At 43.1% G+C, this 26,318-nt stretch overlaps 1 protein-coding gene across 1 annotated transcript in view; it reads right to left on the bottom strand.

Moving 5' to 3' along the window:
• The window catches only part of CRYBG2 (crystallin beta-gamma domain containing 2), a 114,304-nt gene that overhangs the window by 5,532 nt on the left and 82,454 nt on the right, over positions 1 to 26,318 (bottom strand). Inside the window, exons 9-18 of the mRNA XM_060784479.2 lie at positions 26,031 to 26,167; positions 19,607 to 19,733; positions 16,529 to 16,671; positions 15,151 to 15,277; positions 13,568 to 13,600; positions 11,880 to 11,992; positions 11,298 to 11,427; positions 7,609 to 7,748; positions 5,350 to 5,473; positions 2,210 to 2,368 (exon numbers count right to left, since the gene is read on the bottom strand). Of these exons, the coding sequence (XP_060640462.2) occupies positions 2,210 to 2,368; positions 5,350 to 5,473; positions 7,609 to 7,748; positions 11,298 to 11,427; positions 11,880 to 11,992; positions 13,568 to 13,600; positions 15,151 to 15,277; positions 16,529 to 16,671; positions 19,607 to 19,733; positions 26,031 to 26,167 (1,233 nt within the window). The remainder of the gene's footprint in view (positions 1 to 2,209; positions 2,369 to 5,349; positions 5,474 to 7,608; positions 7,749 to 11,297; positions 11,428 to 11,879; positions 11,993 to 13,567; positions 13,601 to 15,150; positions 15,278 to 16,528; positions 16,672 to 19,606; positions 19,734 to 26,030; positions 26,168 to 26,318) is intronic.

The raw sequence follows: 26,318 nt of genomic DNA, 5'->3' as shown, positions 1-26,318 counted from the left end.
TATTTAAAGGGCACATTCTAAGGATTATTTCTGCATTTGATTTATTAAAATATTCCCATCCAAACCCAAGTAACAAAAGTGGAGGCATTACTTTTCATTCAACCCTCGTACTAAATGTTCTTTGACCAGTAGCTGGCCACTTGGAGTGCCTCTGGTGTCACTATAAGAAGGTTCTCCATTGTGCATGTGGCAGGGCTCAGGCTGCATTGTAATAGGTGGTCTGTGGTTTGCTCTTCTCCACACTCGCATGTCGTGGATTCCAATTTGTAGCCCCATTTCTTAAGATTGGCTCTGCATCTCCTGGTGCCAGAGTGCAGCCTGTTCAGCATCTTCCATGTTACCCAATCTTCTGTGTGCCCAGGAGGGAGTTTCTCCTTTGGTCTCAGGCACTAATTAAGGTGCTAGATTTTAACCTGCAACTTTTGGATTCTTGCTTGCTGTGGTGCTCCTGCGAGTATATCTCTCTATCTTAGGAACCTGTTTCTTGATTTAAGCCGTTGGCATGCCAACTAATATCCAGAGGATGAGCCAGAGATGTCCATCCCTTGATCCTTTCATTATTTGCTGCTACTTCCCAATGGATGTCAGGTGGTGCAATACCAGCTAAACAGTATAATTTCTCCAGTGGTTTGGGGCGTAGACATCCTGTGATAACGCGGCACGTCTCATTAAGAGCCACATTTACTATTTTAACATGGTGCAATGTGTTCCACAATGGGCATTCGTATACAGCAGCAGAGTAGCAAAGCACAAGGGCAGATGTCTTCACTGTATCTGGTTGTGATCCCCAGGTTGTGCCAGTCAGCTTTCGTACGCTATTGTTTCTAGCGCCCATGTTTTGCTTGATAGTCAAGCAGTGCTTCTTGTAAGTCAGGGCACAGTCCAGGGTCACTCCCGGGTATTTTGGTGCGCTATAATGCTCTGGTAGGATTCCTTCCCAAGTAATCCTCAGAGCTCGAGATGTTTTTCTGTTCTTAAGATGAAAGGCACATCTCTATGTTTTAGATGGATTGGGAATCAGCTGGTTTTCCCTGTAATAGGCAGTAAGAGCACCTAAAGCTTCAGAGAGCTTCTGTTCAACCATTTCAAAGCTCCCTGCTTAAGTGGTGATGGCATGATCGTCAGTGTAGATGAAAGTCTTTGTCCCTTCTAGCAGTGGCTGGTCATATGCTGAGTGGAAGCAGGCAGCCTAATAAAACAACCCCTCTTTACACTCAAGCATGCAGTTTCTCATGAAAGCAGCTCTATTTGTCAACCATGCAATGTTTAATTTCACCTTGAGATGAAAATAAAATCACCTTAATCTTGGATGTGTTTTGCATAAAGTGGGACACTCCTTCTTCTGCACTGTCATATAATCTAGATTATCAAAGTAGATAATCTTCATTATCTGCTTTGATCTGGATTATATGTCTACACTGCCATATAATCCAATTTAAAGCAGATAATCTGGATTTTATATGGCAGTGTAGAAGGAGCCGAAATGTTACCCTCCCCCCCTTGTGCAGTAGTCTTAACATTTCATCCCATCTTTTCCTCCTTTCCTCTCTTTTATACATAAAATACAAAAAGACAGGACCAAGAAAGACAGAAAATTTCCAGATCACTTCATTAGTACCAAAAAAAAGTGGAAATGGATACTACAGAAACACTGTCAAGTTTTGGCAAAACTCTTTGAGTTGTTGTAGGTTTTTCCGGGCTATATGGCCATGTTCTGGAGGCAATTTTTCTCCTGACGTTTCGCCTGCATCTATGGCAAGCATCCTCAAAGGTAGTGATTCCGGCCATGAAAGCCTTCGACAAGACATAAAACTCTTTGAGCTGAGTTCGGGGAGCTTTTTGGCAGGTGGGCATGGAAGGGATACAACAAAATAATATAATTATTGGAACTGACTTTACAACTATAACAACATCTTCTGAGGATACAACTATCCTCTGAAGATGCCAGCCACATATGCAGGCAAAACGTCAGGAGAAAATTCTGCCAGAACACGCCCATACAGCCTGGAAACCACACAACATCCTAGCAATTCTGCACATGTAAGCCTTCTACAATAGTTTAATTTCAGAGTCTGGAAATGAGGAGCTCAGATGTTACTGAACTCCAGTCCCCATCGGCCTTAACCATCTTAGCCAATGGAGAGGAAAGGTGAGAGTTCTCAACTCTCTTTTACATGGAGACTGGATGAGGAGCCACCAGCATCCACACCTGATTCTTGAGGAGTCCATCTTCATAGTACCAGATGGAGCTGCTACTGTCATGGAGCTCTGACACCAACACACGCCCAGCTTTCATGTCTTCAACATCATCTGGGACAGAGAGAAAGGTCTGCAGCCCTTCATTTTTTAATCGGAAGTAGATTCGTTTCTGGACGGTCACAGAGAGAAAGACAAAATGGGACAAAAAAAGACATCATTGTTTATTAACCTGAGTCAGCAGAGGCTATTTGTTCCTGATTGTGCAGCAATCCATGCACAGCAGTGGTTCCCAACCTTTTTTTTGACGAGGGACCACTTGACTAGGGACCACTCTAACATTAGCACCAAAAATGTTACGAATCAGTTTTTGGTCAACTTTAGATTCGTTTTGAGTATTTCAGGTGCTGATACAGAAAACTGCATTAGTTAGACTACAACAGCTCTAGTTTCTGATACAGAACATATGCCATCCAGTAGTTGCCATCTACTCACCCACAGAAAACCATATTTAATAATCTAGAGCAGATGTGGTCTAGCCACTGCCATTTTCTGAATCAGCACCACAAACAACCTCTGAAACAGGCCTAAAAATGAAGATATCAAGAAAAAAAATTTTTTGGTTGGACTGTATTATTAATTGTGGATTTTATTAATGCTCATTTCAAAAAGGAAGGGGAGGGGGCTGATGTTGAAAAAAATACAAAAAGCAGAGAGCGAGACCCAAGAAACTGTCCCTAGCAGCTTTCTCTCATGTCCTCGCCTCACCTCCTCCATGGGGTGTTGCAACAGTGTGCTAATGATGAGACCATGGGCCCTATTTTAGTTCTTGTGGACCACTGGTGGTTCACGGACCACAGTTTGGGAACCACTGGTTCACAGTGACCACTGAAGGACTAGAAATGTATGGCTCAGCTCTGCAGGATCCCATGTTCCCCAGTCAGAAAGGCTGCAGCTACAGTATCCCTGAGAAATAGTCAACCAGCCAAACAATTTGCAAAAAACTATTTTCCCCTGTTAGTGCTAACTGTACACTCTACAAAACTGAAAAGAGAGCTAATCTTGCTTCTTTGTGACCACCTTTTAACTGTTTCAATACCATAGTCGTGGCGCAGCTAGCTGAGTGTCAGCTGCATTAAGATCACTCTGACCAAAAGGTCATGAGTTCGAAACCAGCACGGGTTGGAGTGGGTTTCCAACCAATTGTGTGTAGCCTGTTGTCAACCTTTGCAATCCGAAAGACAGTTGCATCTGTCAAGTAGGAAAATTAGGTACCACCTTAAAGTGTGGGGAGGTTAAATTAACTGATTTATGAGGCCATAAAGAAGACTCCAGCAAAGCATTCCAGCAGGGAAGCATGCGGGGAATGAGGAAGTGCTTCATCAGCGTCGCAGATGGACGATGAAAGCGACAGCTCCCCTGGTGGCCAGAAAAAGTTAAATAGCCTCTGTGTATGTCTGTATATGTTTGTATGTTAAAAATTGGCATTGAATGTTTGCCATATATGTGTACACTGTAATCTGCCCTGAGTCCCCTGCGGGGTGAGAAGGGTGGAATATAAAAGCTGTAAATAAATAATAAATAATAAATAAATGTGTTCACTGTACATATCTACCACATACCTACCATCAATCTCATGTATAAATCAAGAGCAATTTGGAGCCCAAAATTGTGGGTTTTAATATGATGTGTGCATATGTTGAGGGCCATTCTGTGGAAAAGGGAGAGTGCCAGTATAGCAGCAAGCCACCACTTTCCCACCCAGGAATTAAAAATCCCAGAAGTGGCTCCACAGTGGAAAGGGTAAAAGGGTTGGTGCTTCTTTGGGATTCTCTCGGGATGAACAAACCTCTTACATTTCACTCTACTCAAAGATAGTTCCTTTTAAAAATAAGGTTAAGTATTGACCCAGTTTTTGGGGATTAGGATTTTGATAAAAATTACTAGACTTATACATGAGTATATACAGTAATGTACAATCCCAAATCTACCATCCTTTAACTTAGACTCGTTAAGTCTCAATGTGCCATCCAGGGGAGGAAATGCCCTCTTCTATAGATGCTTCAAATGCTTTTCAGCATCTCCTTAAAATCCATTGACCTGGTGATTTCACAGCTATTGTGTGCCACAGTCTTGCTTTTTTCAGGGGTTTGCCTCTCACTTCCCATCTGCAAGGCAGCTAACTATTTCTAACTAACCAGTCTAGGGTTATCTTATGCTCACAGAAGCTTCTGTCATTTAGTGGAACACCATTTCAAGAAAATCAGTTCAGAAGCTTTATTGCAGGCATGGGCAAACTTTGGCCCTCCAGGTGTTTTGGACTTCAACTCCCACAATTCCTCACAGCCTCCTGGCTGCGAGGAATTGTGGGAGTTGAAGTCCAAAACACCTGGAGGGCCAAGGTTTGCCCATGTCCGCTTTATTGCCTAGGAGTTTGAATATAATAGTAACAACAATAACAACACTTTATTTATATTCCACCCCATCTTCACAAGGGGACTCAGGATGGATCACAGTACACATACATGGCAAACATTAAATGCCGTTTGGACAGACAGGACAGAAGCATACAGAAAGGAGGTATGTTGTGTCGACGTCCAGCCTTGGAAGTTGTGCTTCAATCCAGCCACAGGGGGTGCTGTCGCTCCATTCTGAATGGCGAAGAGCCATCAGGACTTCCTCCTTCCTTTTGGTTGCCAGGCATTTTCTAATCTTTTTCTTTTATGGTGTCATAAAATACCTCCCTCGTTTTTTAGCGGTACCTAATTTCTCTACTTACAGCTCTAAGCTGTTTTCAAACTGTTTAGGTAAGCAATGAGCTGGACTGACAGTCGGGTGCTCACACTGATTCAGGGCTTTGAACTGGCAACCTTTTGGTTGGTAGATCTTATCACTGCTGGTGATTTACCAGCTGTTGGTAGACCTTATCACTGCTGGTGATTTACCAACCTTTTAGTTGGTAGACCTTATCACTGCTGGTGATTTACCAGCTGTGCTAAAGCCCGGCTTTAGCACAGTTGATAAGGTACAGGAAGACACTTTAAAAAGTGGACTTTTAGGGGAAAATAGAGAGCATGGGATGCAAGCGCGATCTTTCGAGATCTTGGAAGGACTATCCCCACCTTACCTCAACCCTAACTCCTGGGTACTCACCTGCCTGATGGGGTAAAGTGAGCCTATGTGCTGGAGCCCACTGTAGGTCAGCCAGTTGGTGATCTCCATGCAGTTCAAGAGCCACTGGCGGCCGCGGAAGTCATTGTGTTCACACAGTACCCAACTGCACATAGGGATCGGTAACGAAGCAGAACACAGATGGGAAAGGGAAAAAAATGAGCCAACTTCCTTTCATATCTTTTAGTCCTTTTCATCATGTGGAAACTGCACAGATCTCTATTCATTTTATTTCTGTTTGTAGAACTTATATCTTGACTCCAGGGCCCAAATAATTATAACAAACACAAACAAAATACTGGTAAAATCTCTTTGCTACACAAGTGTCTTTAAAAAAAAAACTAATACAAACACCAAACTGAAACAGTGTAAACACATTTAAACATTACAACCATGCCGTAACAATTCCTTTTGAGGTACAATTGCTTTGTTTCTGTTTATAATCAGCAATGTTTCACATAACTGGTTTGTAACTTTGTACTGTTCTGAACTTTGAAAAAATAGCTAAAGAGCAATTGTATTAGTCACTTCGTAAAAATCAGAAACAAATAGTTACTTTTTAAAATGCTGATGCCATTGGCTACTTCACAGAGAGGAGAGTGTCCTTGGAATTGTAACAGTGACTAATTAGTGTTTATAAAGTTACTTTTCAATCTCTGGCACCATCAAATGTATCTGTCACTACTCCAGTGTAACTCCAGTCAAATGTGTATATATTTGGCTGGAGTTACATAGAGAGTAGAAACATACGAGAAGCTCGGCCTGTCATTGAACATCGAGAAAACCAAAGTGCTTTTCCAGCAGTCACCGGCCAATCCCTTTCCAATGCCAGAGATACAGCTTAATAGTGTAACATTAGAAAATGTTGACCATTTCCGCTACCTTGGCAGCCACCTCTCCACCAAAGTCAACATCAACACCGAAATACAACACCACCTGAGCTCTGTAAGTGCAGCATTTTTCCGAATGAATCAGAGTGTTTGAGGACATCCGGGACATCCGTAGGGATACCAAGGTGCTTGTGTAAAAGCTATTGTCCTCCCAACCCTGCTATATGCCTGCGAAACGTGGACTGTCTACAGACGTCACATGCAACTCCTGGAACGATTCCATCAGCGTTGCCTCCGGAAAATCCTGCAAATCTCTTGGGAAGACAGGCAGACAAACGTCAGCGTGCTGGAAGAAGCAAAGGCCACCAGCACTGAAGTGATGGTCCTCCGCCATCAACTCCACTGGACTGGTCATGTTGTCTGGATGCCCGACCACCGTCTCCCAAAGCAGTTGCTCTACTCTGAACACAAGAATGGAAAACAGAATGTTGGTGGGCAGGAAAAGAGATTTAAAAATGGGCTCAAAACCAACCTTTAAAAATCTGGCATAGACACTGAGAACTGGGAAGCCCTGGCCCTTGAGCGCTCCAGCTGGAGATCAGCTGTGACCAGCAGTGCTGCAGAATTTGAAGAGGCACGAATGGAGGGTGAAAGAGAGAAATGTGCCAAGAGGAATGCGTGTCAAGCCAACCCTGACCGAGACCGCCTTCCACCTGGAAACCAATGCCCTCACTGTGGGAGAAGATGCAGGTCAAGAATTGGGCTCCACAGTCACCTACGGACCCACCAGAATACTGATCCTGGAAGACTATCCTACTCGGCCAATGAGGGATCGCCTAAGTAAGTAATAGAGTAGAGTCTCGCTTATCCAACATAAACAGGCCAGCAGAACGCTGGATAAGTGAAAATGTTGGATAATAAGGAGGGATTAAGGAAAGGTCAAATTATGTTATGATTTTACATATTAAGCAACAAAACATCATGTTTTACAACAGATCGACAGAAAAAGCAGTTCAATACATGGTAACGTTATGTAGTAATTACTGTATTTACAAATTTAGCACCAAAACATCGCAATGTATTGAAACAGCTGTGGATCCATGTGGGAGGCAGACTGCATTTGATAATACAGAACGTTGGACGAGGAAAGGTTGGATAAGCGAGACTCTACTGTATATTAGTATATTTGGTTGGAGTCACACTTAAAAATGTACCTGTTCCTACATACATACAAATTCAACTTAAGAACAAACTTTATAGAACCTATCTTGTCCATAACTTGGGGAGTGCACGTAATAACCAACACCGTACAGAGAACACACAACCGGAGCAGTACTAAAAAGCTACCATCAGTGGTTTTGACGGAAGTGTTTGAGATGATAACACAAGTCTCATGTTCCCGTTTACTTACATGCCACCCTTCACCCTCACAGAGAGAACGTGGTTATTGAATCCCTCGGCTTGGAGGCTCCGTACTTCTGAATTGAGCTCAATCTCCTTCCCTTCAAAACACTCCAATCCATGCAGGAAGATGGAGGGCTCAGAGAAGAACTAAGAGGAAACAATGGAGAGGGATGAAGGGCAGAGGGAATATATGGAGTTGAGAGCCGAAAAACAGCGAGGGAAGAAGTGTTGGGGGAAACAATCTTCTCAAGCTGGCTAAAAAAGCCAATGGGATTTTGGCCTGCATAAATAGGAGTCTAGTATCTAGACCCAGGGAAGTCATGCTACCCTCTATTCTGCCTTGGTCAGACCACAATTGGAATCACACTGTGTCCAATTCTGGGCACTGTAATTAGAAGGGAGATGTTGACAAGCTGGAATGTGTCCAGAGCAGGGTGACTAAAATGATCAAGGGCAGAGTTTCTCAACCTGGGGGTCAGGACCCCTGGGAGAGGTCATGAGAGGGTATCAGAGGGGTCGCCAAAGAAAATCACAAAACATAGTATTTTCTGTTGGTCATGGGGGCTCTGTGTGGAAAGTTTGGCCCAATTCTATCATTGGTGAGGTTCAGAATGCTCTTTGATTGCATGTGAACTATAAATCCCAGCAACCACAACTCCTAAATGTCAAGCTCTATTTTCCCCAAACTCCACCAGTGTTCACATTTGGGCATATTGAGTATCCATGCCAAGTTTGGTCCAGATCCATCATTATTTGAGTCCATAGTACTCTCTGGATGTAGGTGAACTACAACTCCCAAACTCAAGGTTAATGCACATCAAACACTTCCAGTATTTTCTGTTGGTCATGGGAGATCTGTGTGCCAAGTTTGGTTCAATTCCATCGTTGGTGGGGTTCAGAATGCTCTTTGATTGTAGGTTAACTATAAATCCCAACAACTACAACTGCCAAATGACAAAATCAATCCCCCCTCTGGAAAACAAGCCCTATGAGGAGTGGCTTAGAGAGCTGGGCATGTTTAACCTTCAGAAGAGAAGGCTAAGAGGCAGGGGTGGCTCAACCCATTACGCAAAGTAAGCATTTGCAGTATAGTTGATTTTGCCCAGGGGCGCTCTTGGGGCGCTCTTGGGGGAAAATAGACCTTGACATATGCGAGTTGTAGTTACTGGGATGTATAGTTCACCTATAATCAAAGAGCATTCTGAACTCCACCAATGATGGAATTGAACCAAATATGGCACACAGAACTCCCACGATGAACAGAAAATATATATCAGTGATTGGGGGGGGGGGGGGGGGGGGGCAAAATACTGTTTGCTTACTGTTGAAAATTACCTAGGGCCACCTCCGCTAAGAGGAGATATGATGAGGGCCATATGTGGTGAGGGGAAGTCATAGGGAGGAGGGTGAAAGCTTGTTTTCTGCTGTCCTGGAGACTAGGACGCGAAACAATGGCTTCAAACTACAGGAAAGGAGACAGCACCTAAACATTAGGAAGAACTTCGTAATGGTGAGAGCTGTTCAGTAGTGGAACTCTCTGTTCCAGAGTGTGGTTGGGGCTCCTTCTTTGGAGGCTTTTAACAGAGGCTGGATGGCCATCTGTCGGGGGTGCTTTGAATGCAATTTTCCTGCTTCTTAGCAGCATGGGGTTGGACTGGATGGCCCACGAGGTCTCTTCCAACCCTATGATTCTATGATTCTAAGCCTCCTCTATATGATGTTTGTCTGTAATGTAATGTGTCATTTTATAACCTTAATTATATATCTTATTTGATTTGCAGTTTCCTTATCACTATATATCTAAAGCAGTGGGAGGGACTGCAGGTCACGTGACTAACTCAGTGCTAGTTTAGAATATTCAGGTTTAAACAGCTTGACAGTTAGGGAATGTCAGTTGAGAAATCATGAAGTGTTTTGAGCATTGAATGAGCTTGAGTATAGAAGTCTGTTGGTGTGCAGAAGTGCATGTTAGAAAGTTAGAAACTGTTGAGGCTTCCGCAGCAAACAGAAAAATGGCCAAACACCATTCCCTGTAAATGCAGAGAAGCAATCACTACGAAAGGCAAAAATGTGAGATTTCCAGGTGTGGAAATATCACGGTTTTGAGCTGAATATGCGGATTTTCACATGTCTGTATGTCCCTGCAATTTGAAATCACAGGATTTTTTAATCTGGGTTTGTTCCTGGGTTTTAGATGTTTGTTCCTGATTGGTCAGTTCCTAAAAAGAAGGTGACACTTGAGTAGAAGGCAAAAACTTTGTTTGTGTGCCAGAAACTTCATTAAACATGTGGAGGGCACATTTTCTCTGGCCAGGACAAAGTTGTGGCCCCTTAGTCAATGTTGTACATCTTTTCACAAGAAAAGCAATCAGGAACAGCCATGTATTATTATTATTATTATTATTATTATTATTATTATTATTATTAAACTTTATTTGTACCCCGCTAGCATCTCCCGAAGGACTCGATGCGGCTTACACAGGCCAAGGCCTCAACACAACAACAGCATAACAACAACAATACAATTCAAATCAAAACATAAAGCAATAACAACAAAACATTACACCATAACACAGTAAAAACCAGGGCCAGGCCAAGTGATGGGTACAGATTAAAAAGTGGTGAGTGTGACAGGTGGTATGTTGGATTTTTGGGCAAGTGCAATGTGCAGAGAATCTTAAACTCTAATAAAGTGCTTCTGGGACATAGTGCTGGGGTTTTCCTATTCCGGAAAGGCACATCGGAATAGCCAGGTCTTCAAGCTCTTCCTAAAGACTGCCAACATGGGTGCTAATCTAATGTCTTTGGGGAGGGTGTTCCAAAGTCAGGGGGGCAACCACAGAAAAGGCCCTGTCCCTCGTCCCCACCAAATGTGCCTGCGATGCAGGCGGGATTGCGAACAGGGCCTCTCCGGATGAACAAAGGGAGCGCGTATAACCCAGGAATGGCACCCTTTTGCTTGATGTCACAAATACACAACCAAATCTGTCTGGACAGATGGTCAGGCAGCCAGGCTCTAAATAGTGTCAATAATGACAAAGTTCTGTTCCTGGCTTGAAAGTTTGTGTTCCTGTTTGATTGGGCAGTGCTGACTTGGGCCGAAGTGGTCCTACCCCATAAACTTTGTTTGTGTGGCGGATACTTCATCAAATGCCTGCAGGGCCAGGACAAAGAACTGAACTTTTGCAGTGATTCGCTGCAGTGATTCTCCGCATATCTGCATATCCGTATCTTGAGGGTTTTTTTAAAAACTACTGAAGTTTCTGGCAGATGTCCCATGGTGGCCATCTTGGGAACCTCTAAATCTCACAACACAGCATAACGTCTGGACAACAGAGGCAGAAATCCTGGGACCAGCAGGTCTCTATGTGGACCTCTTCTGAAGTCCCGGGATTTTTTTGCCCATTTAAAACCTGTGATTTAGTGCTGTCTGGAAGTGCCCCAAGATCTCCAGCACTTTTCGTTGAACTTCTACCAGAGGTTGACCATAGAATCGCACTATAGGCCTAAATATTCCAAGACTAAACATTTTAATCAAATCCATGCTTAATCAAATCTGCAAGAATCAAACTCACATATACAAGAGGGTCAACTGCATGTTGTTCTAAGCAATTTATGAATGCAAATAAGTATTAGAATATAATAGGGAAGAAGTAAAGGAAGGACCCAGAGAGTACCTCCAAGGTGACAACTTACAATGGGAACTTTCTTTAGTGAACCAATGGCTGTGGTGAAAAGACAACCCATGGAGCTCAAGGTTGGATACTCGCCTTCGGAAAGGACATACTGCTCACCAAAATACTTGGGGCCATCATACAGAATCCAGCTGACAAGAGATAAGGAAACATATTCAGTGTAGCAAATCTGGCTCAAAAAACAGTATTATATGGGTCTACTACACTGACCATATAATATCAATTCAATTTGTATTATAAGTCAATGTGTTTTCCTAATCACACTATTCAGATGTATTTACCACATTCCGATAACGCAATGGGTTAAACCCTTGTGCCAGTAGGACTGCCGACCAACAGGTCAGCAGTTCAAATCTGGGGAGAATGGGTTGAGCTCCCTCTGTCAGCTCCAGCTCCCTATGTGGGGACATGAGAGAATCCTCCCACAAGGATGGTAAAACATCAAAAACATCCAGGAATCCCCTGGGCAACATCCTTGCAGATGGCCAATTCTCTCCCACCAGAAGCGACTTCCAGTTTCTCACTCCTGACATTTAAAAAAAATCATGTTAATTCAGATGCCTTAATGATGAAACACCATTACCTTCCCCCATTGACCCTGCATGAGCGTGGGACAAAGTTTTCCGGAAGTGTTGGCTGATCCTCCTCAAAAGAGATATAATTCCCCAAGAAGTCCGCATCTGAGAAGAGAAGGATCTGGAGAACCAAAAGATCAGATATGAGTAAACCATGAATATAATAGAGATGGAAAATTTATTGCTGGAACATCTAGGAATATCCAAATGCCATTGACATACTATGCTTATTTATACACATTCCCTTTCCCAAATAGTCCTGGAAGCTGTAGTTCTCAGAGAGTGGATTTCCAACAGTCTCAACCACTCTAAAGACCCTTCTACACTGCCATATAATTCTGATTGTCAAATCAGATAATCCACATTATTTGCTTTGAACTAGATTATATGAATCTGCACCACCATATAATCCAGCTCAAAGCAGATAATCTGGATTTTATATGGCAGTGTAAAGTAAAGGTTTCCCCTGACATTATGACTAGGCAGGTCCAACTCTGGGGGGTGCTCATCTCCATTTCTAAGCCAAACAGCCGGCGTTGTGCATAGACACCTCCAAGGTCATGTGGCTGGCATGACTGCATGGAGCACCATTACTTTCCCACAGAAATGGTACCCATTGATCTACTCAGATTTGAATCTGGGGAGAGTGGGTTGAGCTCCCGCTGTCAGCTCCAGCTTCAACTGCTAGGTTAGCAGAAGCTGGGCCGAACAGAGGAGGTTTACCCCGCTCCCTGGATTTGTACTGCCAACCTTTTGGTCAGTAAGTTCAGCAGCTCAGCGGTTAAATGTGCTGTGCCACCAGGGGTCCTCATATGGCAGTGTAGAAAGGGTCTAAATGACAATTCCCAGGATTCTTTCCAAAAGGTCCAAGCAATTAAAAACAACATATGTTTGCATACATGATGATGTAAACATAATAAATAATCTTAACGAGTTAACACTTCTGTTTAGACGTATTACGGTCAGTCTGCCTTAATCATTAATCCACAACCGGGATTGTTGCGCAGCAGGCTGAGTGTCAGCTGCATTAAGATCACTCTGACCAAAAAGGTCATGAGTTCGAAGCCAGCACGGGTTGGAGTGGGTTTCCAACCAATTGTGTGTAGCCTGTTGTCGACCTTTGCAACCCAAAAGACAGCTGCATCTGTCAAGTAGGAAAATAAGGTACCACCTTAAAGTGTGGGGAGGCTAAATTAACTGATTTATGAGGCCATAAAGAAGACTCCAGCAAAGCATTCCAGCGGGAAAGCATGCGGGAATGCAGAAGTGCTTCATCAGCATCGCAGATGGACAATGAAAGCGACAGCTCCCCTGGCGGCCAGAAAAAGTTAAATAACCTCTGTCTATGTCTGTATATGTTTGTATGTCAAAATTGGCATTGAATGTTTGCCATATATGTGTACACTGTAATCCGCCCTGAGTCCCCTGCGGGGTGAGAAGGGCGGAATATAAAAGCTGTAAATAAATAAATAAATAATACAGTGTTTCTCAACATCTGCTCCTCCAGATGTTTGGACTTCATCTCCCACAATTCTTAAGAACTGGTAAGATGGCTGGGGTTTCTGAGAGTTGAAATCCAAAACATATGAAGAAGCAGAGTTTGAGAAACTCTGTTCTAGTAGATCCAAGCAAAACGCAGTTTCCATTAGAAATATTTTTGTTGTTGAGTACCTTGGTTCGAAATTCCAGTGCTTACCTTAGATACAAAGTGTAGGCTGTGCTCTCCAACCTGGCAGTGCATGAGAAAGGAGACAAATTAAGAGATGTGATTAATAATATAATTTTTAGATGTGGTTACAGAATTGTGTAAACTGTCTGACTGGACAAACAACTTCTGTGCATCCCTTGCTGAAGAAAACCCTATGTAATTCACAGAGTTGTCATAAGTCAACAGGTGACTTGAAGGCACATACAGAGACCTAGAGATGTCATGAATGAAACCTAGCACCTTTTGCACATGCTAAACAAGTGCTCGGCCACTCAGATATGGCTTCCCCTGCAAGAATATGGCTTCTCCTGCAAAAAAAGTTTAAGTCCTCAGGATTCAGGGGCATGCAAAGTGGTCTTTCACAGGTGCAGATCAAATCACCTACTCTAGTATTGCTCTCAAGTTTCCAATTGGAGTTTGTGTTGTATGTCAGCCTGTTCAGCCTATGATTGTGTCTGATGTTCATGCTGATGTTCATGATGGGAATTGAGATTATTTCCTGATGGTGGAGCTGGTTCTGTTGGCAATGGGGATGAGGGCCTGGGCCTGAGTTAAGGTCAGATGAGAGGCCCGAGCTATCTCCAGAAGATTCCCAAGGCCACATTCTTGGGAAAGGCCCTTCACAGCTTTTCTCAGAACAACTGAGGATGATTTGTCAGGTGCCGAAGTTAATAGGAGTCAAGATAATGAGAGCTCAGATAGAAAGCAAAGCTTTTGTAAACAAAGAGATAGTGTTCAGAGGCAAAGATGATCAGTTTGTTTACAGGAAAAGAGAGATAAAAAACTTTATCTAGTGGTAAGGTCAAGAGAAATGCTTTCCTTTCAGTTTTGGGATCTGAAAATATTGAGTCATGGGAAAGAATTGCCTTAGTTGGGTCAACGTTGGAATTTCATGTCAGTCTTGCTTTCAAGTGCTCTTACTTTCATGTACCAAGTTTTTGGCAAGCTCCAGATTTGTGTATGGGATTTTTTCCTGCTGCCTTGTTTCATGGGTTTATGTGCCTAGTTTCATGGACTTTTATGAACCTATGGATCTTGTTTTGTCTTGAAGCTTATGGACTATTTTATGTATTGGAACTTTACTGTTTTTGCTATTTTTACTGCTTTGCCTGCATATATTCTTCAATAAACTGCTTGCTGATTTTACCAAGCTAGTGTGGTGTTTAAGGTCAGAGGTGTTCCTGCCCTGGTGTACAGCAGAGAGGGCTTTTCCAGAGAGGCCATATATCCCAGAATCTGATCCCAGGTTTTCTGCTTTAGATCTTGGGATATAGGACCTGTCTGGAAGGGCCCTGAGAATGCTGAAAACTAAATCAATGCAAGGCAGGTGCCCTACCACTGGGTTGCAGGAATCATGGTGCATGAAAACACCACACTTCCTGGAGATGATCATGAAGACAGAACTGTTGGAGGGAATGGAGCTCATATTTAAAAACAATGACAGGGGTGAGACACAAACTTGTATTGAAATGTGTGACTCGGTGCCAGTTCTCCAGACTGAAGCAACATAAGGGATTTGGGGATATAATTTTGAACCACTGATAGGTGGATGCAGGCTTCTAGATTCTGACCTGGAGGATGGGTTGCACTGAAGAGATCTGGCAATTGCTTGCTCCCCAGTCTTCACAGTTGCGGTAGACTCCTTTTTCCAGGATAAACTGCTCCCCAGAGAAGTTCTTGCCTTCATAGGCCACCCACCTGGCCATGAAAGCGAAATGGCATCAAATCTCATGTTAATGACCCAGTTTCCAAAGCATTCACAACTTATTGAGCATTCTGTAAGTGAAACCATTTCTTTGCAACCTTGGAGCCAGACCAGTTCGGGAACATAAACAGTCTACAGATGTCCATGGTCATAGCTCCAATTCTCAGTCCCCATGTATATCCTTGCTTTACTTATCATCCTACAAACATGTGGCATTAAAACTCTACCCATCCCCAGGCAGGCTCATGTACGTGTTGGCTTCCAGTGGAGGCGTAATGGCGGCAGCAGCAGGCCTCAGAGGCTCCGCGAGCCAGAAGAGGACCTGAGCATCCCCCAGCTGGGTCAGGGGGCTGGAAACCCCACAAATCGACAGACAATTTATTTATTTATTTATTTCGGTTTCTTCTACCTCACCCTTCTCACCCTGGGGGGGGGGGGGGGGACTCAGGGCGGCTTACAAAAGCAAGGCACAATTCGATGCCCGCATAACATAACAGCAAAAGACAATAACATCAGTTAACAAAAAGCAATTCTATCAATAACAACAATTAACATAAAAACAATAATTATTATAGGCAAAAACCATAAAACCAATAAAAGCAATAAAAACCCGATACAAACCTCCTTGACGGTCAGCGTTTCACAATCTCATAGTTTAAATTCCAATTCCATAATTGTCAGTCCTTTCAGTCCTATCCATCTGGTTTCCATATCTAATTGTCAGGTTGCCCAAAGGCCTGGTCCCACAACCACGTCTTTACCTTCCTCCTGAAGGCGAGGAGGGATGTTGATGCCCTGATTTCCCCCCGGAAGTGAGTTCCACAAGTGAGGGGCCACCACCGAGAAGGCCCTGCTTCTCGTCCCCACCAGCCTCGCTTGTGATAGCGGTGGGGTCGAGAGCAGGGCCTCCCCGGATGATCTCAGATTCCAGGGTGGGACGTAGAGGGAGATACGTTCGGACAGATACACTGGATCGGACTAGAGGTCAATTTGGTTGCAAAGCCCTAAGAGCATTGCGGGGGCAGGGAAGAGCGGTCTCCCCTCAAAGGAGGCAGCCAGTCCTGCCTGGCAATCTCGGGGGTCGGCACCCAGGGGGAAGGCACGGTTCAGAGGAACCGCAAATGCCGTCTGCCTCCGCAGTTGCTTACATCTAGATGTGTGCCTGGTTTTTCCAACTAGCCTCCCAATCATGTTCCCTTCCTCTTTAAATTATTTCCCACAGCCTTTCTATGAGCAAAACTCACACTCCGTTCTGAACATGGATGGACTGTGTCGTGGTCCCGTAATTGGCCAGTTCGACATCCGGCAGGGCTTCACTAAGCTCAATACTGGGACCCTCTTCAAAGTCCATGGCTTCAAACAGCACAAGGGCTGGGTCCAAGAAGTCCTGCCGAGGGAAGAAACATTGAAGACAAATGTGTCATGATACTATGTGAAATCACAATTATACCACATTGCTAGAAAGGAATCACTAATATTAAAAGATGTAACAAACAAAAATCCAAGTATTATGCCAAGCTTTAGCACATCGCGTTAAACCTCCAGCTGCAGAAAATCTTGCTGACTGACAGGTCGACAGTTTAAGCCTGGGTTGGTGTGAGCTCCCAAACATCAGCCCACCGTCTGCCCACACAGCAGTTCAAAACAGTAATGTGAGTAGATAAATAGGTACCACTTTGGGAGGGAGGTAATAAAAAGGCGCCCATGTGGACATAATAGCAATTCGATCAGGAGAGTGTCTAAGGACAACAAAGCTCCTTGGCATGGAAAATGGAGCAACAGCACCCCTTGTGGGCAGAGTCGAGCACAGTCTCGAGATGCCAGAGATGGAAAAAGATGGGAAGCCTTTACCTCTGTTTATGTACTGTCTGCCTTTGTTAATTGTATAACAGCATTGGATGTTTGCCATATATGTGTACTGTAATCCGCAATGAGTCCCCTCGAGGAGATAGGGCAGAATATAAATAAAGTATATTATTATTATTAATTATTATTAGTGTAGATGCTGTTATTATTCCAATAATTTCTATTTCACCTGTCCAAAGAAACAATTCTTTAAACATTCACAAATTTAATTTTAATTTTAAAATAAAATATAAAATAATAACCATGCTGCAAATCTAATTGTTATTCTCACAGGGATTAATAAATAAATGTAACATACATGCTGTGTTTATGTGGAATGGAAGGAAAGGAAAGTAAAAGAGTTTTTTTTAACAGAAATCATTTTTATTATTAAGCTAGTGGATTGACTACATTTTTGGTTTGTCCGTTTTCTGCAGAAAGATAAAGATCCTACAGTTTAACAACTCTGGAGCATGAGACATATAATTGCCCACGAGAGAAGCAATTGTTTTCTAAATTCAAACCACATGCTTGCAAAGATTTCCCCTGTGCTTTATTGATAGTTCAAGTGAATGCAAGGCCTATTGGAAAGTGAAGTAGTTAGTACTTGTATGCCATGTCCGTCGGAACGAGTGGTATGCCTCTCGCAACCAAACACAGCTCAGCTTTCATTTCTTATACTGCTGTGGTGAAATGACAGCTGTTCTGTGATTGGGTAGTTTTTTTATACTGCTGAGGTATAATGAAAGCTGAGTTGTGATTGGTTGTTATTTTTTATACTGCTGAGGTCAAATGTAAGCTGCTTAGGTTGTCATTTCTTTTACTACTGAGGTAAAAGGAAAGCTGTGCAGCGATTGGTTGCTAGAGCTCAGTTTGCATTGCTTATTCTGCTGAGGTAAAATGAAAGCTAGGCTATGAGTGGTTGCTTTGGGCATCACAGATTCCACTGTGTTTATTACCAGGCTGCTAGTTTTACGCTAAATACAGACTTGTATTCAAATGCAACGTTGTGTGAAAATTTCATTTTACTATAAAATATGCACGTATTGGAATGCCACATTGTGTCAATGTGACTACTGTGACACAATGTGACACAATACTGTGACACAATGTGACGACTGACTACTTTTCGAGTTTTGTGAGCACAAACATATGCAGGCTGAGATTTTATATATAAATATTATTAAAAATAGTGTGTATAGAATTACTTACAGGCTGTGTACATAAGGTGTATATGAAACAGAAAGGACTTTCATGTTTAGACTTGGTTGCCATGCCCAAGATATCTCTATGCATATACAAGTATTCCAACATCCAAAAAAGTCCAAAATATTGAATACTTGGGTCTCCAGCATTTCAGATAAGGGATACTTAACCTGTACCTCCGTTGCTACTAACCTTAGTATTAGGTTAATACAACTACCTGTCTGAATGCATCTCCTCAAGATCTTAACCATCAAGGACATTAAGATCTCCTGGAGAGGCCCTGCTCTCGGTCCCACCACCTTCACAGTTGCGTTTGGTGGCGACAAGAGACAGGGCCTTCTCTGTGGTGGCCCCCCCGGCTATGGAACTCCCTCCCTGGAGAGATAAGGTCTGCCCCCTCCCTCTTGTCCTTCAGGAAGCAACTAAAATCCTGGCTCTGGAATCAGGCAATCGCAGATTGATGGATGACCCGGTATTGACTAAGAGTTAATGGACAACAACAATTGGATTGAGTTGGATGACTTTTTATATATATATTAGAACTTATTTATTGTGTATGTTGTTTTATGATATTTATTGTATAGCATTGCATTTTTTCCTGTTAGCCGTTCTGAGTCCTTCCACGGAGGTAGAGAAGAACGGGATACAAAAATAAGTAAACTAAAAACAGTAAAATGTTGCAATGGGACTAGATGTCATTAAAATCCATCTCCATTTTTGTGATCCTGTGAACTATGATTTATGGTTGTCCTTGAAACAACTGGACCTGGGAAACCATTTCAAATCATAGCTCCATCTCTAGCTTCTCCATCTGATTTGGAGGATAAGGTCAACCACCGTTACGGATTCAACCAGAACAATTAAATGATGGTTTGCTCAAAAAGAAAGAAAGGAGTGTGAAGCATGGAAACAAATAGGAAGGAAGAAGGAAAGCATAAGATTAGTCTTCGTTTGACCATATTGTTTTTAGATCATTTGGAAACTGCTATGTAGCAATTCTTCCACCACTTCTGTCTCTTCCCGATAGATTGGTCCACTGGCACTGGCTTCAACTAGCACTGACATATTTGTCACAAATAAGGAAAAGTTTGTTCTCCCAGGGTCCTATATCCCAGGATCTGATCCCAGATTATCTGGCAGTGGGGACTCATATAATCCAGGTTAAAGCAGAAAACCTGGGATCAGATCCTGAGATATAGGGACTGTCTGGAAGGGCTCCCAGTGCTGCAAATCTTGCATCCCCACCCCCAGGAGCAGGTATGCATTCTCACCGTTCGGATCAGCCGAAGGGACATCAGGCGTTCGTTGTACCCTCCCCACTGGTTCCAGTCATTGTACTCTCCTTCCTCCAGCAGGTACTGGTGGCCACGAAAACCTTCCTTCTCGTAACCAACCCAGCTGAAGAGAGAAACAGTCTGGCATTAGGAGCAGGATGGACAGGGTGAAAGGCAATTAATCTCCCTTACCTTCTGCACGAGGCTTCCCAAATCTCAGGCCTGGCCCTGAGTCTCGGTGCTCTTCTCCAGTCCTTAGGCGAGGGGAGAAATATCAGGTTGAGAGCACTGCCATGAAAAAGGCCTGCACTTTTTTTAATTCAGTGTATTATCATGCTGATTAACATCATTGAGATATTCTTCTTGTTGTGACATCATCCTTGCAATATCAGCCAGATCTACTCTCTGTGACATCAGCAGGACTCATTCATTCATCTCTAATTTTGGTCCTGAGCTTTCAGGATCAGGGAAACTGCTGATTTGACAAACCTATTCTGGGTGTATTATTACCTCTGTCCCTTCTCTTGCATAGCCAATGGGACAAAAAGCAACATTATTTGCTCCAATTTTAATTATTTATTTATGTTTTTATTTTTATTTTATTTCGAATATTTGTACCCCGCCCAGGCCCGTAGCCAGAATTTTGTTTCGGGGGGAGCTGAGTTTGATTCGGGGAGGGGGGGCTGAGTCTGAGTGAAAGAGGGTCTACCTTAGCAAACCTTTTGTATCGTTACCCCAATACCCCCATGCATATGGGATATACTGAGCATAGTGATCAGATCATGATATGAATAAACATAAGTTTGAATAATGTACCAGTAAGCCCTTCTCGCAGACGACTATGAGAATTTGGGGGGGGGGGGCTGAAGCCCCCCAAGCCCTCCCTGGCTACATGCCTGATCCCACCTTTCTCAGCCCCCTGAGGGGGGGAGGGGACTTAGGGCAGCTTCCAATTGGCAGTAATTTGATGCCTCAATATATACCGTATATTCCAGCATATAAGACCACTGGGCATATAAGACGACCCCCAACTTTTCCAGTTAAAATATAGAGTTTGGGATATACTCGCCGTATAAGACTACCCCTCTTCCAACACACACCAAATAAAATTTTAAAAGTATCAGATTTGATTTCAATATGGTAATTTTCCTATCACTGTACCCCCTTCTCTGCCTCTCAGATTTCACACATGCGCACCTGCACCACTTCACTGCAGTCTTCAGGAGCGAGATCTGAGAGGCAGAGGAGGAGGTACGGTAATAGGATATAAGGGCGGGCCAGACAGGTAAAAGAGTTGTGTTTATCTGGGCCCAGAGCCACTCTATCTCTTTTTTCCATACCTCGTGCGCCCCAGGCACCTGCCGCTTGCTCTGCCTTTCACTTACACCTTCCCAGTGAGGCACCCCTTCCCCTCACCATCGGGACCGCATTAAGTCAATGAATCCTGATGAATGGATTTTCTTCTACCATACTTGTACAGAGTCGCCCTTAATGCTTTCATACAGTCGCTGCATATGGCAGGGACGTGGCCACTGCCATTTTTGAGCTCCCCCCACAATATGCAGCAACCACAGATTTTCCAATCCGGATTGGAAGTTTCAGCACCCGCTCTATAAGATGACTCCTGGCGTATAAGACTACTCCCGTATATAAGATGACTCCCATGCATAAGGCTACTCCCACATATAAGATGACCCCCATGTATAAGACTACTCCCACGTATAAGACGACTCCCGTGTATAAGATGACCCCTGACTTTTGAGAATATTTTCTTGGGGTTTTTTTTGTCGTGTCAGGAGTGGCTCCTGGTGTGAGAGAATTGGCAGTCTGCAAGGACGTTGCCCAGGACACCTGGATGATTTGATGTTTTTATCGTCCTTGTGGGAAACTTCTCTCATGTCCCTGTATGAGGAGCTGGAGCTGATAGAGGGAGCTCATCCGCCGGATTCGAACCTGCGACCTGTCGGTCTTCAGTCCTGTCGGCACAGGGGTTTAATCCACTGCGCCACCGGGGGCTCAATTTTTCTTGGGTTAAAAAGTAGTCTTATACACCAGAATATACGGTACATAATAAAAACAAACAGTCAATAATTATGAATAGTTAAAAATATTAAAACAATACAATTAAAATCTACTAAGAATTACCACTCTGGTGGCCATTATTAGCTGAAAACCGTGGTTGGATGCCCCATCAAACTTATCCATAATCCATTTCCAAGCCATTGTCAACATTGTTATTGTCATTGTCCGCTTAATTACCGGAAGGCCTGGTCCCACATCTAACTTTTTAACTTTTTTTCTAAAGGTGAGGAGGGATGAAGATGACCTATTTTCCCCAGAGAGTGAGTTCCACAGGCGGGGGGCCACCAGTGAGAAGTCAACACCAAAAGAATAATTTGAAGTCTGAGTCCAAATTTCACAAAAAGTCTGGATTTAGATCTCCAGCAAGGATGCCATGTCTCCCTTCCTTGGCAAGAAAGTAGATGAGAAGGAAGAGAGGAAATGGCAAAAGGGTGTGATACGGGGCTAGAGATATAGAGATACAAATCCCTCCTCAGCTTGTTCTCATGCATAAGAATGGAAAACTGCAACTATTTTTTCCTTGTCTCTGAGAAACGATGGGATGCTTTATTTTCCGCTGATGTCACCAAGTGTTCTCACATAGGTAACAAGGTTTTCTCCACATATTTCATAATGTTGCACTAATTAGTGCCTCACTGCGTTGGCTTTTAAAAATTAGAAACATTAGACAGCTCATTTGCATTTTTCTGCTCAACCAGCCAGCCCTCATGGCGCTTGTTGAGTATCTTTCCTTCCTTTTTTTCCTTCCTGATTTCTTAACAAAATTACATCTTGATAGTGAAAACCTGGAATACAATAGGTATTCTAAATTATTTCTAATAAATAGATAAGTAAATAAGCAACGCTTGGGTGAAATATCTGGCTCTCAGAATGAGAAAGCAATAGCACATTAATAATCAAACAGCTCTTTTACCTTTCCACCAAAAAATTCTCCATAAGCCATATAGCCATGGGAGAGGTACAAAGCTACTATTGCCTGCTGAGTTTCATAAAGGTTTTAAAAATCACTTTTTGGGTAGAGATATTGGTTTGGACATTGGGATACAGGGGCGAGGAACTGTTGGAATGGCAACGACACCCTCTGTGAAGACAATTTTTAGGACTGGATTTTTCAATGCTGTTTTTACTGTAGTTTTACTGTTGATTTATAGGGCTGGGCAACCACGGAAAAATTTGTTTCTAAAATCGATTCATTTTTTTGGGTTTTTTTGCGTTTCGATATTTAAAAGAATTCCTAAATTTTTATTTAAAAAAGTTCGATATTTACGAAATTTCATAAAATTACGAAACAATACGAAACGAATACGAAACGAATACGAATAGATTCGTTAATGGCGGACGCGACCGCGCAATACGCTAAAAAACCTCCATATGGGACAGGGGGAACTTCTGAAGCTTCCTTCTCCCTCTGTTGTTGACTGTTGGTGTGATATTTATAATTTTTTTTCACTGATTAAACAAACAACAGCTATAAAACTTGCCCCAGACATGCGGAAATAATAACGCAACGATTTTGAAACGAATACGAAACAAATACGAAGCAATTACGAAACGAATTGAAAAATTCATTTCGTTTTTTAGATGCTCCTGAATGGTTCGTTATCGCTTCGTAACAAAAAAATAACGAATTTTTAACGAATTACGAAATTACGAAACGAAACCGCCCAGCCCTATTGATTTACTGTTTAATATTTACACAAATGATCAGCCTCTGCCAGAAGGGACAAAGAGTTTATCTACGCTGACCATCGTGCCATCACCTTTCATGCAGGGAGCTTTGAAATGGTTGAACAGAAACTCTCAGAAGCTTTAGGTGCTCTTACTTCCTATTACATGGAAAACCAGCTGATTCCTAATCCATCTATAACACAGATGTGTGCTTTTCACCTTAAGAACAGACAAGCATCCCAAGCTCTGATGATTACCTGGGAAGGACTCCCACTGGAGCATTGCAGCACACCCAAATACCTGGGAGTCAGTCTGGGCTGTGCTCTGACTTATAAGAATCACTGCTTGACTATCAAGCAAAACATGGATGCTAGAAACAAAGTTGACTGGCACAACCTGGGGATCACAACCAGATACAGTGAAGACATCTGCCCTTGTGCTTTGCTACTCTGCTGCTGAATATACATGCTCAGTGTGGTTCACATCTCAATACGTTAAAACAGTGGATGTGGCTCTTAATGAGACATGCCGCATTATCGCAGGATGTCTACACCCCACACGACTGGAGAAATTATACTGTCTTGCAAGTATTGCAGCACCTGACATACACCAGGAAATAGCAGCCAATAATGAAAACATTTATATGCAACCACTTGCTCAGCTGGTTTGAGATTTTGGGCTTGAGTGTTACCAGTACGCTGATGACACTCAGCTGGTGCTGAAGATGGAAGGCCTATTGGATTCTGTACCCGATTATTTCCATCAGTGCCTTGAGGCCGTTACTGGATGGCTGTGTGCTAGCAGGTTGAGGGTGAATCCAGCAAAGACAGAGATCCTATGGTTGGGTCAACCGGGCAGTGGGGATATCCAGCTGCCTACCCTGGATGGCGAGGCACTACGCCCGTCATCATTGGTAAAGAGTCTGGGAGTCCTTTTGGACCCGCTGTTAGCAGAACTGCTTTTTGTCATCTGCGGCAGGCTAGATGGCTGGCCCCCTACTTGTCCAGGGACGACCTAGCTACGGTGATCAAGGCTACGGTCATCTCAAGACTGGACTACTGTAACGCCCTCTACATTGGCCTTCCTCTGTCGGTGATCTGGAAGCTCAAGTTGGTACAAAATGCAGCTGCTCGGCTTCTTGCGGGAATTCCGATGAGATGCCACATAACACCAATCTTACTACAGCTGCACTGGTTACCAATTGAGCACCGGATCACTTTCAAAATGATGGTACTCACCCTTAAGGCCTTGCATGGTCTGGGGCCGATGTACCTGAGGGACCGCCTCACCCCCTACCAACCCCAGAGATCCCTCCGTTCTGAGGACCAAGATTTGTTGGAAATTCCCTAACAGCAACCAGACACAGAGCCTTTACAGCAGTGGCACCATCGCTCTGGAATACTCTGCCACCTGAAGTCCGTGCCTTGTGGGACTTATCAGCTTTCCACAGGGCATGTAAGACATATCTGTTTCGACAGGCCTTTGACTTTTAATATTGCTGTTTTTAAATTGTTTTAAATTGTTTTTAAATCGAGTTAGATTATTTTTAAATCGAGTTAGCCTGTTCTTTTAAGCCGCTCCGAGCCCCAGGGGAGTGGCGGCATATAGGTTCGAATAATAAATAAATAAATAAAAGATCAAGGCATTGACATCTCCTGCCCATTCCCTGTTCGGATATCAACAGCACACCAAAGCCATAAATCAAGAAACAGCTTCCTAAGATCTACAACAGGGGTCCCCAAACTAAGGCCCGTGGGCCGGATATGGCCCTCCAAGGTCCTTTACCCGGCCTTCGCTCAGGGTCAACCTAAGTCTGAAATGACTTGAAAGCACACAACAATCCTATCTCATCAGCCAAAAGCAGGCCCACACTTCCCATTGAAATACTAATAAGTTTATATTTGTTAAAATTGTTCTTCATTTCAATTATTGTATTGTTTTAAGTGTTTTTTCACAACAAATAAGATATGTGCGTTGTGCATAGGCATTCATTTATGTTTTTTTTCCAAATTATAATCTGGCCCTCCAACAGTTTGAGGGACTGTGACCTGGCCCTCTGTTTAAAAAGTTTGAAGACCCCTGATCTACAAAGACAGTCGCAGGAACACCTCAGCAAGCAAGAGTCCAAATGTGGTATGCTAAAACCCGGAACCTCAATCCATGGCTGATACCAAATGCAAGACTCCCTCCTGGGCACACAGAAGACTGGGAGACTTGGAAGGTGCTGAACAGACTGCACTCCGGCACCACAAGATGCAGAGCCAACCTTAAGAAATGAGGCTACAAAGTAGAGTCCAAGACATGCGAGTGTGGAGAAGAGCAAACCACAGACCACTTACTACAATGCGGTCTAAGTCCTGCCACATGCACAATGGATCACCTTCTTATGTCTCCAAGTGGCCAGCTACTGGTCAAAGGATATTTAGTATAATGGCACATTTTTAACTTGATATTATAAAAAAATAATTTTAAATTTTAAAATTGTGTTTTAACATTTGGATTCAGAAGTGTTTTCTCCATTGTTTTGTGCCTTTCAAATGTTGCATGCCACTTTGGATCCCGTTTTGAGAGAAAGGCGGAGTATGGAAAGAAGGAAGGAAGGAGGTGGGTGGGTGGACAAAGCAATTTTTTATGTTCAATCAATGCATTGTTCCTGTTTCCTGACACTCACCAGCCACCCATGATTTTCAAAGATCCTACAGTAGGTATTTTGCAGTCCTGGCTGTTTTCTGGCTTGTTCACGTTGTATATATCTCGGCTGACTTCCCAGTTCTTGCCTTGGAATTGTGGCTTCTCATAAATCACAATCTGCACATAAAGAGAGAGAAGTAAGGCCTAAAGACCAAGGAGGATATCAGGGTGGGACTACCTTTTTGAATGTTAGTTACCAATCTATAAGCTTTTCTAATTTGAAGCCATTATCAATGCAATGAAGTATGTAAAAGCTCAGGAACTGGGC

Source organism: Anolis sagrei, chromosome X (genome assembly GCF_037176765.1).
Source record: "Anolis sagrei isolate rAnoSag1 chromosome X, rAnoSag1.mat, whole genome shotgun sequence".
NCBI classification, from domain to species: Eukaryota; Metazoa; Chordata; class Lepidosauria; order Squamata; family Dactyloidae; genus Anolis; species Anolis sagrei.
Note: the sequence above shows the minus strand (reverse complement) of the source record. Positions and strands in the feature narration are given on the sequence as shown.